This window comes from Neolamprologus multifasciatus, chromosome 17 (genome assembly GCF_963576455.1).
Source record: "Neolamprologus multifasciatus chromosome 17, fNeoMul1.2, whole genome shotgun sequence".
Classification (NCBI taxonomy): Eukaryota; Metazoa; Chordata; class Actinopteri; order Cichliformes; family Cichlidae; genus Neolamprologus; species Neolamprologus multifasciatus.
Window position 1 is genome coordinate 31,818,671 of NC_140455.1, and position 14,667 is coordinate 31,833,337.

Genomic DNA, 14,667 nt, shown 5'->3' on the forward strand with positions numbered 1-14,667 from the left:
ATGGGTACATATTTGCATAACTTTTTAGGTATATGTACAAGCAGCGGTAATTACAAGTACGAAACATGTACTGTGCTTCATAAACGAGTAACAAATGTAGTACATAACAATAACCTACAGCACACCAGAAAAATAGATTCGGACTACCTTTTAAGCTCAGGTGCAGTGACACGGCTTTAACAAGAAGAAAAGTCAGTCATTCACCACCATCTTTCTCTTCTTCCTGCGCACTAAAACCACCAAAGTCCTCTTCTGCAGTGTCAGATACGAACAGGTTCAGGATGGCTTCGTCATCCACTCTCCGCTTCTCTCCTTCGTTGTCACTTTCAAAACCAAACAAATCCTCGTTGTCAGTGTCAGAGTCGAACACCCTCTGAAGGGCCGTGGCGGTGTCCTCTCCATCATGCAGCAGTCCAGCCCTTCGAAATCCGTTGGTGATCGTGGATGTTTTCTCACTTTTCCACGCTGTCAGAATCCACTGGTGGAGTTGGGCATAACTTGCTTTTCGCAAGTTTATCGCCGCTCATCATACACGGCTCCCGCTGAACGCGTAGCGCTACTTTGAAGTTTGTTTTTCGCGCTACTTCGTACGGCACTACGTTGCCTGGCGGACGGACATGTGACCAACATACCACTCTTGAACCCCGATCCTTCCGCCAGGCAACGTAGTGCCGGAGAACAGCGGAACAAACAAAACAAATCCTCTTACGATATTACAAAAATCATGGACAATCCTTAGAAAAGCCGCACCTGACTAAAAGCCGCAGGGTTCAAAGCTTGTGCAAAAAGTAGCGGCTTATAGCCCGACAATTACGGTACTGTTGCAACTTTAACTATTCCAGCTGCGCTCTGTCCATGCTCTGTCTGAAAACCTCTGTTTTAGTCCCCTCTGACTTCTGATCTGTATTCTCAACACAACAATAGCAGTGGGAGAATGCAGGTCGCGCTAATACTAATCCCACTTAATCTGTAACGCGCCAGCATACACAAATACATACACACTCAAAAACATAAGCAGCAAACCCATATACAGATAGGCAAACTGTTTCCTGCACATATGGAATTTATAATGTGCAGAACAACTTGAGATTGGCAATTTGGTCTTTAATTGTCACTCCTGTTTTAGATTTCTGTTAAGTAAAAATGCAAAAAAACAAAACATGATTTGAACATATCTTTTGATATAATTATGCTTATTTAATGCAAAAATTAGATATGCTGCATTCTAAAATTAGTAAACACACTGTGATTACTCAGAAAAGCTACTTCAGTTGGGCAGTTACGGCCCTTGTTGCCTTATTTAAATGGATAATTTTTTTTAAAGAAAACATCTTTGACAGTTGCTGGAAAACAAAACAGCATTTGTCTTCTGCCAGAATGTCCCAGAGAAGAAGAACGTTAGTGTTAAAAAAAAGAGAGACTCAAAGGGGAGATATTTAGTCTTTTTTTCTCAACTATATAATGAGAAACTGACAGAACCTGACAGGAAGAAGGAGAATCTGACAGCCAGCTACAAACAAGTGATGGGCAGCAATCCTAGCTGTCCTTCAGCTTAATCCACGTAATCCGTGCCTGCCAGAATTCTGACTAAATCCAAGTGGGGCCAGTGATTCAGGGCAGAATAGTAAATATTTACCTCTGTTTACTAAATAAAACAGCTGTCTAGGAACATAGTATGAATATTAAGAAGAGAATGGAGCAGTACAGTCGCTCATTCTTGAGTCAGTTCTTAACGGCTGAGCTGAGCTGCAGGGCATCTTCACAGTGTCATTAGGATGTAGCTTCTTTATTATGCTACTTGCATCATTAAAGTTAGTGAAAGATGGATGGTAAAATATTGACTGCATATACATATATAGGAACACTCTCATCATGGTTTTCAGCACAGTGATTCCATGCCTGGAGAAAGCATTTAAACAAGAATGAGCTCCACCTGTTGCACCTGTTATTGAACATTCCCTCTTTATGCGCAGGCCGTGTTCCTCCGAACATTTCCGGCAATTTACGGCGAGCTGTTGAAGATCTTCACGGTGCGCGAGGTGGCCGGTTTCGTCAGGGAGACTCTGGGCAGCCTGCCTACCACCGTCCATCCTGACTGCCCCCTGGAGGCCGTCAAACTGCAGTGCATTGCCAAGACTGTGGAAAGCCAGCTTTACATAAACCCAGGTAAATACTAGTAGGACAAAAAGCATTTATTCACAGCATTTGGAACGTGATCACAACTCTTTAGCTCTGCAGTCCCATTTGAGAACACACCTTAGCTAATTGTTACCCTGCAGTGAGCCAAATTCCAAGTTATTAAACTGTTCTTAATAAAGGGTTTACACTGAAGCGAATTACTGTGTCAGTTTTTTATTTGCAACACGCTCCCAAAGGCTGCATGTAGCAGGGAAAAAACATCCCTCATGCAAATCATATGAATGTCATACAAGAGTTTCATTAGTTCCAGTCAATAATGTTTCAACTGAGCATGAAAGCAGAGCAAGACATTATGGCCCCGCGGAGAAATGAGTGTAGAAAATTTTCTTAGTTGTTCCTGTTCTGTTATTTCTACTTCATTAAGTCTTTGATGTGTTTGTGCTGTAGATTCACGATGCATCCTGTTGCCGGTGGTGCTTCGAGTGCTACAGGCCCACATGCAGGAGCAGAGAGACCTGGTCATGTGTGCCCAGATCCTCTCCAGCATGCTTTCTCTAATCAAGAAGGAGGAAAATGGCACTGCGGTGAGTATTACGCTCATAACTGAGAGCCATTAGTCAGGCCCCCCTGCTTCCTTAAGGAAACACTGCAGTGTTTTGGGAAATACACTGGCTTTCTTACAGATGAGGAAACTGAGACAGCTGGTTAACTGAGCTTAGACTAGAAAGCTCAGGTAATGAAATCCATCTAAAGCATATTTCAAGCTCAAAACCCAAATTTGTGTAATCTCTTAAAAGCTTACAGCTGTCTTTAGAATTTCTTTCTTTTTGTTTTATTGATTAATAAAAAAACAGTTTCAGGTTTTTATTAAATGTTAGTGCCAGAAAAAAATCCCTGGCCTGGCCTGACTAGAGCCTTTGCTTTTAGTTTTTAAAATCTGGCCAGTCAACTCCTTGCACTTACATCCCTGGATGCTGGAGGTCCCACTGGCCATTTGCGCCTGTCTGCATCCCACTATTTCAGTAGACTTCAGTAATGCAGAGAGCAAACGTCCAATTAAACTCAGAGATCGAACAGTGGCTTTCTGTGTAAGATCGCTCCTTCTGAGCCAAATGATGGCACCGTTTGCCACATTGGGATCCTTGTGATTTCATCCTCTTTCTCAAATTTAAATTCAAGATGAAAGGTTGCCTTTCTCTTAGAGTGAAGGAGATCCCATGAGCTCAGGGGGAGGAACTTAAAGGTGATATCTGCCAGTTTGTTGCTTTTGATGGATTGTGTCACACCTCAAAGACGCACAACAGTCTTATTCTTCTCACCTGACTTTGCAGTGACTGTGCTGTTGCATAAAGATCTGGTTACGCTTTAGAATGTGGTGTACAACTAAAGGTGTAATTCCTACAACTAAGGGCTGATTCAATGGAAATTAAATGGAATTTTAATTACTTGAAATTACAATGAAATTATATTTGCCTACAAATAATAACAATTTCATGGTAATTTTGAAGACAAACAAGAAAAAATAAAATACCATCATAATTTGCAGACCTGTGCTTTTCCATGAAAATTATGAAGAAGTTACATAATAATGACGACTATTTATACAGTGCTTGAAATTACTTGCGGTATAACTTTTATTTCCTCTCGTGTAAAATACCTGAAGTTATGCGTTACTTAAAATGACTTACAGACTACCGAAATGTTCTTGCAGTATACCAAGTTCTTTATTTCCTGTAAAAATCTGACTTGTCACCCCCTTATTCTAGTGCATACACCGTTAAGTACTTGTAGGTAAATTTAAAGACATTGTAATTTCAATAAAATACACCATTTAATCACTCGGGAATTACAGCCTTAGTTGCATGTCTTATTATAAAGTGTTAGCAAATATCCCTGGCTCCTCCAAGTCATAGAATAATAACTTTTTGAAATCATAAACAATATGGTGTAATCGCTTCATAGAAACTTGTACAGTTGCACTCAATTCCTGATGTTTTTCAAGAATCTGCATGACAGTATCCCTCCCATTATATCTCCCAAAATAATTAAAGAAAGTCAACACCACAGGAATCAGTCCTACACCAGTTTTGTTGCCAGTACACTGCAATAGCGCATTGCTTTGTTGCGTGTTTATGGTCAATTAGTCTTGGTAACCGGGACACTGGCAGCAGTGTAGTCCACTAATGAGAGCCATCAATTTAGCAATGGACACTGTCAAAGCGGCAGTCACTTTGAGCTGTGTGTGTGTATTTGTGTGATTTGCCTGTCTGTGTGTACCTGCTCAGGTTGCCGGGCTTATACCGGTCCCTGCCAAGGAGGCAGCTAGTGGAAGAGGCAGCCAGAAAAACACATACACAAATGCGTGCACACATGAGCACCCACTGGCACCATATCTAAAGGGAAGTGACAGCAGTGGCAGTCAATGTGCCAGTGAGGCTACTTCTCATTATCACTCTTTCCAAGACCTGTCTGTCTTGTCAGGGGTAGAGACTAGAGAGAAACACACACACACACACACACACACACACACACACCAGTTTATTCACCCCTCTATTTGAGTTTCTTTTCATCTTTAACTGCCTCTGTCTTTTGTATTCTGCCTTCTCCTATTCGTTTCCATTCTCCTCTTTCTTTTTTAAGTTATAGTCTCAAAATGTTCTGCATGGCCCTGAAACTTCTTATTAGTCCACATTCTGGTGCAAAACTCATTAAAACTGATGAAAATAGAATTACAGGGTAGCGGTGGTGGGGCGGTGAGGGGTGTAGACGTTGGCTCGGAGGCAGAATGGTGTCAGTTGTTGAATCCGGTTGAGTGTTGTGCTAGCAGAACAATGGCAGGTAACTTTAAGAGGACATAAGTGCACAGATGGAGTCTGTTTGAATTTTAGTGACTTTTACATTCAAGATTCACATTTTTTTCTTTCTATTCTAAATGCTAATATTCTCTCTCTCAAGGTAATGTGGTATTTTGACCTGTGATTCATTCTCACATGGGTGTGTTTTCTTTTCCCTCTCCAGGAGCTTGTGGTGTCTGAGGAAGTGGAGCTAATTGTGGAAAGTCTGCTGGGAGTTTTACTGAGGACCATCTTGGAAATTAGCAACCGGCCCCAGCCTGCTGGAACCTCCATGAGACTACAGTTCCAGGATGTCACTGTATGTGTGTTTTACTGTGTGTTTGTAAGCTAGTTTACTGCTATAAATGCCAGGACTTGACAATATGTAGAAGCGTAATTAGACTAATAAACAGAGGTTCTGGAATGGTGGAAATGGTGAGGTGGATGACAATGAGATCATCATTGTCTGATGAAGGAAGGTCAAGGTGGAAACTCTTTTAAAAATCCTGTTAACATACGTACAATTCTTACTAGTTCCACTATTATTTTCAAAGCACAATAGATCTTATTTTTTAAACTCATTTCTCCTCCAAAAGGACAGAAAAAGAAAAGTTTGCCTGAATATGCAACAACATTAAAGCTCCATCTTCTCCCTCTCATTATGTGTTGTGTTGTCAGGGAGAATTTGTGGCATGTTTGTTGGCGCTTCTGCGACAGATGAGTGACAAGCACTATCAGAAGCTGCTGCAGGCGTTCAGCAGCAAAGACGACCTGAGGGTAAGACCACTCGATCTTTCTCTCTATCCCTCCATCCATATCTGTCTGTCTGTCTCTACTCCTGATTGTGTCTGTCTGCAAGTCTAAAAGTAAAAGATTAGAATTAATGCCTGTTGATGGCACTACTACAATTTCTACAAATTGTGTAGAATTGGGCAGGAGGAAAAATAAGAGACAGAAAGATATTAAGTTCATGGGTTTGCTCTATTGGGAATTAATGTTAACTGAAGTAATGTGCTTTTTGTGAGTTCTATTTTTGATACATGCATCTAAAGTGTAATCAAAAGAGTTTACTAAGTGAACCCTGATGCTGGGTTTGGTGAAACATGCAGATGAAACCAGATTTACTGCTTTCACATGTGCAGCGCATCTTTCTAGAGGCTCAGACTTTGAGTGTATAATATTATTACAGTTGATAACACAGCACATCCTATCCTATGTACAGACTACATAGTTACATAGTAGATCTGCATTTGCCTTAACACTTGAAGTGTTAGGATCAGATATTTGTGTACAGTGTAGTGTCCTTAAATAGAGCTGATATTAACAATTCAGCACCATGGACAGATGCAGAGGAAGTTGTTCTACCTTCATACTAACTCTGAGCAGATTTAATGTGGTTCACACTGGAAAAGAGCCCCTTTTCCATTAGTACCTACTTGGATCAACTCACCACAGCTTACCACAGGTTTCAGGGTTTTTCATTAGGTCATAGTACCTGTATGGCCAGGGTTCCAAAGCGATCCAAGCAGGTTCTAAAATGCCACCAATTGGCTGGTCAGTGGTGTCACTCGATGAGTCATAAGAGCATCTTGTTTGTTAATGGAAAATCGGTCGATCCAAGTCTATCTGAGGAGGTACAAATGGAAAAAGGACCTACAGTGAAGTTTTAGGTTGTTTATTTTCCCACGGAGCGTGCAGAGATAAAGAGAAGTCAAGAAGTAGCTTATAGCTAGAAAATATTAAAATGGCCAACTGGGACAGAGACATTTCTTTTAGATATTTTAAATTATACCTAATATATAATAAGATAGTAAATGGTTGTCAAAAATAAGCTCCATCCCGAATCTTTCTTGTGCAATAACTCTTTACTGAGTAACAAACTTAATGGACCTTGGTGTTGTTTTGCGTGTGTTTGTGTTGCAGGATTTCCTCCTTCATATCTTTACAGTCTTCAGGATCCTAATCCGACCAGAAATGTTCCCTAAAGACTGGACTGTCATGAGACTGGTCACGAACAAGTAAGAACACACACGCAAACAAATCAAGGAAAGCAGGAAGAGGACACGAATGAGGACAGACAGGAAATCAGAGGCTCATGCAGATATGCAGTATGCGTCTCACTCACAACTGGTCGTTTATTCTGTTTGTGTGCTTTCATCTGCTAAAATATTCAACCTCGGTTCTCTCAGTTAACACTTGAGTTTGATCGCACAAAAAGCTTCAGAAGATGGAGAGATTTGAATGTAGTGTGCTCATTTAATATGAGAGTAAGTGCAGTGCTTATCCATCCATATTATGGTATGGAGGTCACTATCAAGTGACACAGAGATGATATCATACAGGAAAACAAGTAACAGTTGTTTCATAATAAAAAAGTTTTGTCAGGCAGAAAAGTGTAACTTAAAAATGTTATGCCTTAGCTGTTTATGGTTTTGCCTCTCTGCTCGTATTTTCCTTTAGCAGTGCAGAATGGAAATGACAGATTCCCCTCCTAGGTGACACAGTAGTAATCTTCTCCACCTCTTGCTTTCTGCGTCCCTTTTTGTTCTTTTAGTGTCATCATCACAACTGTCCTCTACCTTTCTGACGCTCTGAGGAAAAACTTCCTCAATGACAAGTTTGACTACAAGGTAAGGAAAGTTGGCAGGCTTTGTGTGCGTGTGTGTGCGTGTTGTCTGAACAGTGCTGCAGTGCTTCAGACGTCTGAATGTCAAAATAGCTTCAAAAAGTCTGCTGCATTACTTTACTACTGACACACAGGCATACACATATATAATATGGATCATCACACATCACAAAAACTGAGACATGGATATAAAATTGAGCTAATACTATTATTTAGATGCTTAAGGCAGACTGTGCAGCTGTGAGCTGAAAGCTAAAAAACAGAAGAAAGAACAATAAATATACTTTATGCCAACATCAAATACTTAATCTGGTTTCAGTATTTTTTTCTATATGGTGCTTAACCAGGTACAGTCATGGACTATCTAACAGGCTTGATTTGATCCATTTGGAAACATATAGAAAAAAAAGGGTAATTGTAGACCACCAGTGCATTTTGGCTTTTGTAGCGTTTTTAAACTGATTCGTGATGGTTTGTTGTTTTCATAAACATTTTGAGATGTTTGAGTCTAGTGTCTTAAACCAATGAATAGACTGATGGCTGATTTTAGGCCATCGTTTTAATTGTCGCACCTCTCCCCATGAGTGATATAGGTGAAGTATTGCACTCTGTGAGATAATCCCCTCTACATTAGTAGAGGAATGTGATTCAGTCTGACAATTTTTACACCTGAATATCTGATGTTACTTGACTGTAGTGCAGTGGTGGAGATGTTCTTAAAGATTCAATTCAGAGGCGAAACTGTTGATTTACTCTAGTTGATGGAATAGTCTAATATAGACAAGTGATCTATAAGTGTGATCATCTTAAGAAGAGAGGTATGTGAGTTCTCAAGGTAAAGTAACACATCATCAGCATATAGGCTTATCCTATGGTTTGTTTTTTCAGTTTGAATTCCTTTAATAGCAGAATTTTGTAGGATTGCTGCTGCTATTGGCTTAATGAAAATGATGTAATCTGAAGATTTGCGAGGCTGTTTGTCCTATCAGTATTATGTCTCATAGTAAGTTACTGTTTACCCACGTGCAGGTAGACACTTTTGTAGGTTAAAGTCAGGAGGTTCTGCGCATTAACAAAGTGATATTTTTTTATTGCAGGTGTGGGATTCGTATTTCTACCTGTCTGTAATATTTATCAACCAGCCCTGTCTTCAACTTGAATCCTTCTCTCCCTCCAAGAGAAAGAAAATACTGGAAAAGTAAGTGCTGATTATTTGAAAATGCTTGGTATTCTTTGCTCGATGCGTTAGAGCAGTCTGTAATGAGCCACACGCCTACTCAACAAGCCGCTCTATCTTGCTCCTCCTGTCTGTCAAGAACCTCAACACAGCTGGACACACACAGTGTACACTCACTCTAATGACTGCTCAACATGCTGTTCTACAGCTTCCATCAGTATGTGCACACATTTTTAACAGCATTTTGTTGTTGTTTTTTTTATCATGCAGATATGGAGACATGAGGGTGATGATGGGCTGTGAGATCTTCAGCATGTGGCAGAATTTAGGTAAGGTGATAGAGGGAAAAATGTGTCAGTGCCCATCATGTCGCACATCTTATTCCTCAACATGGGCTAGACCCATGACGGAGAAAGTTGTTAAGCTCATCGTCCTTCATGTGGCATATTCACAAGAGATACTTACTGAGTACTTACTCAATGTTTCCATGCATGAGATCCGTCTCGATCATTATATGGATGGATCTGCATGATGTGTAACAACGTGGGCCATCATGCGGACCAAATCTTCATTTATAAATGGCACTACAGCCTCCATAGTGCTCATAAAGGAAAAGAGGCCAAAAAAAGGCTGGAGAGTGTGCAGAAAGAAAAAAAAAAGTAAAAGATTTGCTGATGCAGCACCTAAATGTTTGGAAAGAAATTTGTGAAGGGATTTTAACCTTATGACGTACATGGCATATTTGCAGGTACTTATAAGTGCTACTGTCTGTCTTCCATTTCAGCAATGGCTGGATCTCTTAAAGTCCTGTGGTTATATTGAAACTATCTAAATCCTGTTTTTATTTATTCATATTTGTTGCTCCTCTGGTGCAAAAGTAAAGCTTTTGGAATCTGTGTGATGCAACAAAGCAAACAACTCTCTGTACTTGAGCTGATGGGATCTAAAAAAAAAAACCAACCCTTTTTTTTTTTTTCTTCTTACCATTTGTCACCATGGCAACCGACTGGATGCCTTGGTCTCCTTTATGTGGATGCTTTTGTTCTGACTCTGTGATGGATGGATGCAATTTTGTTTTATGGTAATTTCCAACGTACTGTTCAAGTGTGGTTTTTCTCATTTTCAAGTACACTTTGGAACCCCCCCTCCTTTCTTTTTTTATTTGATAATAATAATAACGTTACATCTTTCTGCTGAAAATGATGGAATAAACTGTGCACTCTAAGTTGTTTCGTTTTAGCACTTCAGCCAAATTGGAAGGAATTTGTGAAGTGCACTTTATCAGAATCTGTCTAAAAGGGAGGACAGAGAGAAATCCACTTGACCTTTTGATTTCAGAGCTGTGTTAGTCAAAGACAACAAAACTTCTGAGGCATTATTTTTTAAAGGTGTAATGTTTGTTCAAATTATTAGGATGGGGGAGTAACAGAAAACAATCAAAACAGAAAGTTTTGGGGCTTTTGGGAACTTCATGAACTGCTAGAGCAGGATTTATTGCAAAGGTTTTGAAGGAAGACACCTTTCCAGAGTTGGGGTAAATTGTCTCTGACATAAACAATATGCTGTGTACAGGGATAAAGTGAAAGCCTGACCTCTGTGCCGATCTGTATCTTTCCTCCAGGTGAACATAAGTTGAACTTCATCCCAGCAATGATTGGGCCATTCCTGGAGGTGACGCTGGTGCCTCAACCAGATCTGAGAAATGTCATGATCCCCATTTTCCACGACATGATGGACTGGGAGCAAAGACGCAGTGGCAATTTTAAGCAGGTATTGCATGCTGCTGTTTCACTGAAATCAATCCACCAACTCAGAACTATTTAATCTTGGCTTTAACTGTTAGTTGCAAAGGTTAATGAAAGCTAAATTAATCCTTGTCATAATCAAAAATAAGCCACATCTATATAACTGGATAATTGGAAATATAACTTGTAATAATTGCAGTGTGTGTGATGTTTAATTTTCTTCTAAAACATTTACATTCATTTATAGCTGGTTATGTTTCTCATTGCTAAATAATAATATTATTTACATTTCTGAAACTTCTGAAACCACAATAATTAGTATAATATATGAACTGAAGCATGTGAATGTGAGAGACAGACAGAGCATTACAGAAAACAACTACTTACGTTTTTGTTGCTAAAGGTGGTTCTACAGGCTACTTGGTCATGGCATGTCTTTAGTTTTTCACATAACTGTAAATTCTAACAATTTAACTGTAAAGAAATTGACAGAGGGGTGAGATCGATTGGTGTCTTGTCAATCACAAAACTTACTCCCTAAAGCATATCCTGCTTTATTATCAACAATTCTCTAAAAGTATCACGTTGTATAAACTAGTACTCAAAACTCATTAGTAAAATGTCTATTCAGTTAATAAAACAAGTGATCAATAAGCAGTCAGATATTTCTCAGTCAGAGTCAGAGTCCCTCTGCTGGTCATTGCAAATACTGCAAGTTTAAGAGAATTATGCATTCTCATTCAGATAATTTAGGCTACTTTTTTGATGTTGTACACTTTAAGATCAAGCTCTGCGTTCTTCTTTGTTATGTCAGTGTTGTTCAGACTGCGAGCCTCTGAGCTTTAAATGCTTTTCCTCACAGGTGGAGGCCAAGTTGATTGACAAGCTGGACAGCCTGATGTCTGAAGGCAAAGGCGATGAGACATACAGGGAGCTCTTCAACAGCATGTGAGTTGGTAAAAGAATCAAGAAATGTTACAAAATCTAATAAAGTAGACATTTTCCAGAAAGACTTTTGAAGGAAAAGTTTCTGCAAATTTGTTAAATAATTTGGCCGCGAAAGCAAATTTTAAAAATTAATTAATTTTTACAATAAACAGTAAAATCCCAGCAAAAACCTACTTGAAAGTGCATGAAGGCTAGTTTAGGAGACCTGGGCACTTCCAGTGAAAATAGCTGTTTATGGAGGTCTAATTACCTAAATGATGCAACCCACACAAGGCTTCATCAGGTAAATTATCTGCGTGGGCTGCAATCTGCAGGTCATTTGCCTCACTAAATGGGCATTTTATCGGGAAGTGGATGTGTCTAAGTATTCTGCTTTTGAGAATTAGCCTTTAACCCTGAAAACCCAGAGCACAGATAGCAGCATTACTGCTCTGAAAAGGCCTCTTATACTTCAATAAAGAAAGCCATTAAATGGGTTAGGTTGCTTTCAGAGCATGTAGCTAATGAGGGAAGCAACACAGAAAGCTGCAGGCTTACTTTCAAACGAACAAACATGTCATTATTATACAAATATACAATAGGTAGTTTTGTTATTATTTGTTATTTGAAATTGCTTATGTAAAGCATATTTTTCAAGCAGTGAGAGGTAAGTGATGGGCATTTAATCGCCTTCATCTTCACTCACACCTCCTCTTTGGTCAGCTCCTTTTGTCTTTCCTTGAGTTTCCAGGTTTGTACCCCTGCATGCTTAGTGTTTGTGCACACCTTTTCATATATGTGTGTGTGTGTTCACCTGAGTGTGTGCGTATGTTGGTCCCTGCTTCTTTTCTGTTCATATTTTTATGTCGCCCTTCTCTCTGGGCTGCTAGTATTTGAAGCTTTCAAAGCAAAAATCTTGCATTTCAACTTCAAGAAGAAAAAGAAAACCACGTTGCATTAAATGAAGTCGTATTTCCGATTCACTCTTCTGCTTTCGCACAGCCGCAAATCAAAGTGTGATCTATTTTATGAGTATGGCTCCACTTCTAATATCCTTTTGTCTTCCATAGTCGATCATTCTCTTTCCCACCATTTGTACACGTGAAACATTACAAAATATGAACCGCAGTGCCTCTGCATTTTATTAAAGTTCAGTACTTATAGTGTGCGCTATATTGTAATTAGGGATGGGTATCGTTTAGGTTTTATCCGATACCGGTGCCAAACCGGTACTTTTGAAACGGTGCCGGTGCTTAAACGGTGCCCAAACCGGTGCTTAAAGAATGGAAAACACAAAATTGGTCCAAAAACCTCTCATGTTCAGCTGTTCTTTTGTAAAAAGATAACAATGTTAGTCTTTTCTGCAGGTATAGGGCATATATGGTATCACTCTGGGCTGGAAGCAGTGCTTAAACAATGGAAAAAACACAAACTTTGTCCAAAAACCTCTCATGTTTAGCTGTTTTCCACTTTTTCTTCGGTCATTTTAGCCTTTTTGGCCAGGGTGAAGGGAGTATCTGCCATCAAACAAGAAGACAGCCGCATGTAGCTATGATGGTGTTTGCTAGTTCACGTTACATGCATTAATTTAATAACGCGGTTAGCCTACTCAACGTAAATTACACACGAACAACATTAAGCTACTCACGCAGAGAAGAACGGCTGCTGCTGCCATCATCATTTCTGCTACACTGGCAGGGCTAGGTTCATCGGATTTAAAGTGTGACCTCCTTTGACAGTATCAGCTTAAAGCACTTGTTGCAGGCTGCTGAGTTTGCATCTTTTGCTGTGAAGTACAGCCAGACTTTTGACCGCTTTGCCTTGGGCATTTTTAATCTGTAGCTCTGCTCTAAAAGAACGTACGTACCTGGACCCGCCTACTATCCTCGAAACGCAAAATGATTGGCTAGAATCTAAAGTGTATCATTCCATACCAGTTGGTGGCGGTAATGCACCTTTCAGTTGTTTGCCAACCGCCAATAGAAATGTAAGGAAGAAGAAAGTGTATCACAGCTCAGGAAAAAAAAGCACCGAAATAAAGCACCGAAATGCGCGCTGCTTTTCGGTCTGGTTACTACCGTTTATGTCAGAACCGGTGCCATGATGGCACCGGATACCGGTACCCATCCCTAATTGTAATCATGCATAATAAGTTATTATTAACAGTTTTTTATGTTTAATTTCAATTTTCTTTTGTTTTTCATGATTTAAGCCTACTTTAAGTTCATAATTATTTATTTTTCCTACTAACTCCACTAATCCCTAAGCTAACCTGTGTGAGTGTGTGCTAATATTAATATTAATTTATTCCGCCTATGCTTCCCGCCTGGAGTAGAATTCCTCTGTTTGGTCCGTACCCTAGGTAAGACACCCTCCTTTTTGTTCTCTCAGTGTCGTTTGTGTGAGGGGAAATGTGGAGCAATTACACAAAAAAAAAGAAGAATAAACAGCTTCAGTATTTTGGCTGTTGTGTGTTTGCCCTTAATTCTATAAAAACCTGTTTTGGTGGCATAACAGTAAATAAGGTGTTGTAAAAAAATTTTTAGCCACCTTTATGTTTTTTCTTTCTTGAGCTCCTGTAGGCAGGCCAACAAGCATAGGTGACACCAGTATGACTGCTATTAATTTTGCTTCGCCTCCTTTCCTTTCTTAGTTGTTTCTTCCATCGCCGATGCTTTCGTATCTACTCCTCCTCCCCCCCCCCTTCATTTGCCCTCCCCGTCTCTTTTGGTCTTTACATCTTTGTCTTGTTCTGTCTCTCTTCATTTGTCCTTCAGCCTGCTGAAGAAGATCGAGAGAGAGACCTGGAGGGAGAGCGGGATCTCCCTGATCGCTACCGTCACTCGTTTAATGGAAAGACTGCTAGACTACAGGTGAGCGCGCGCACACGTTCACAAAATACTTTCAGAGACACACGTGCTTGGTCTTTTTAGTCAAATTCTCAATGTTTCTATTGCAGGGATTGCATGAAGTTGGGAGAAGTGGATGGCAAAAAGATCGGATGTACTGTCAGTTTACTGGTGAGTAGCTTTAACTGTGTCAGGCAAATATGTCAATGTTTATCTTCTGTTGCTATTCCACTCTGAAGTTATTACCTTTTTATTTCAAAATGATGAAAAAAGTAAAACATATGTAATATATAGATGATAATTGAGTATTCTTGTGGGGTTTTTTTTAATTTAACTGGAGTTATGCGCAAGAGGACCTCAGTGTGTAGGC

At 39.7% G+C, this 14,667-nt stretch overlaps 1 protein-coding gene across 1 annotated transcript in view; it reads left to right on the forward strand.

Annotated features, from left to right (window-relative positions):
- Nucleotides 1-14,667, forward strand: part of dock4b (dedicator of cytokinesis 4b) — a 139,033-nt gene that overhangs the window by 88,496 nt on the left and 35,870 nt on the right. The window contains 13 exon segments of the mRNA XM_085136831.1: nucleotides 1,974-2,166; nucleotides 2,587-2,723; nucleotides 5,158-5,292; nucleotides 5,652-5,750; nucleotides 6,897-6,991; nucleotides 7,528-7,603; nucleotides 8,697-8,797; nucleotides 9,047-9,105; nucleotides 10,398-10,546; nucleotides 11,384-11,469; nucleotides 13,784-13,810; nucleotides 14,226-14,321; nucleotides 14,408-14,468. Coding sequence (XP_084992957.1) covers nucleotides 1,974-2,166; nucleotides 2,587-2,723; nucleotides 5,158-5,292; nucleotides 5,652-5,750; nucleotides 6,897-6,991; nucleotides 7,528-7,603; nucleotides 8,697-8,797; nucleotides 9,047-9,105; nucleotides 10,398-10,546; nucleotides 11,384-11,469; nucleotides 13,784-13,810; nucleotides 14,226-14,321; nucleotides 14,408-14,468 — 1,314 coding nt within the window.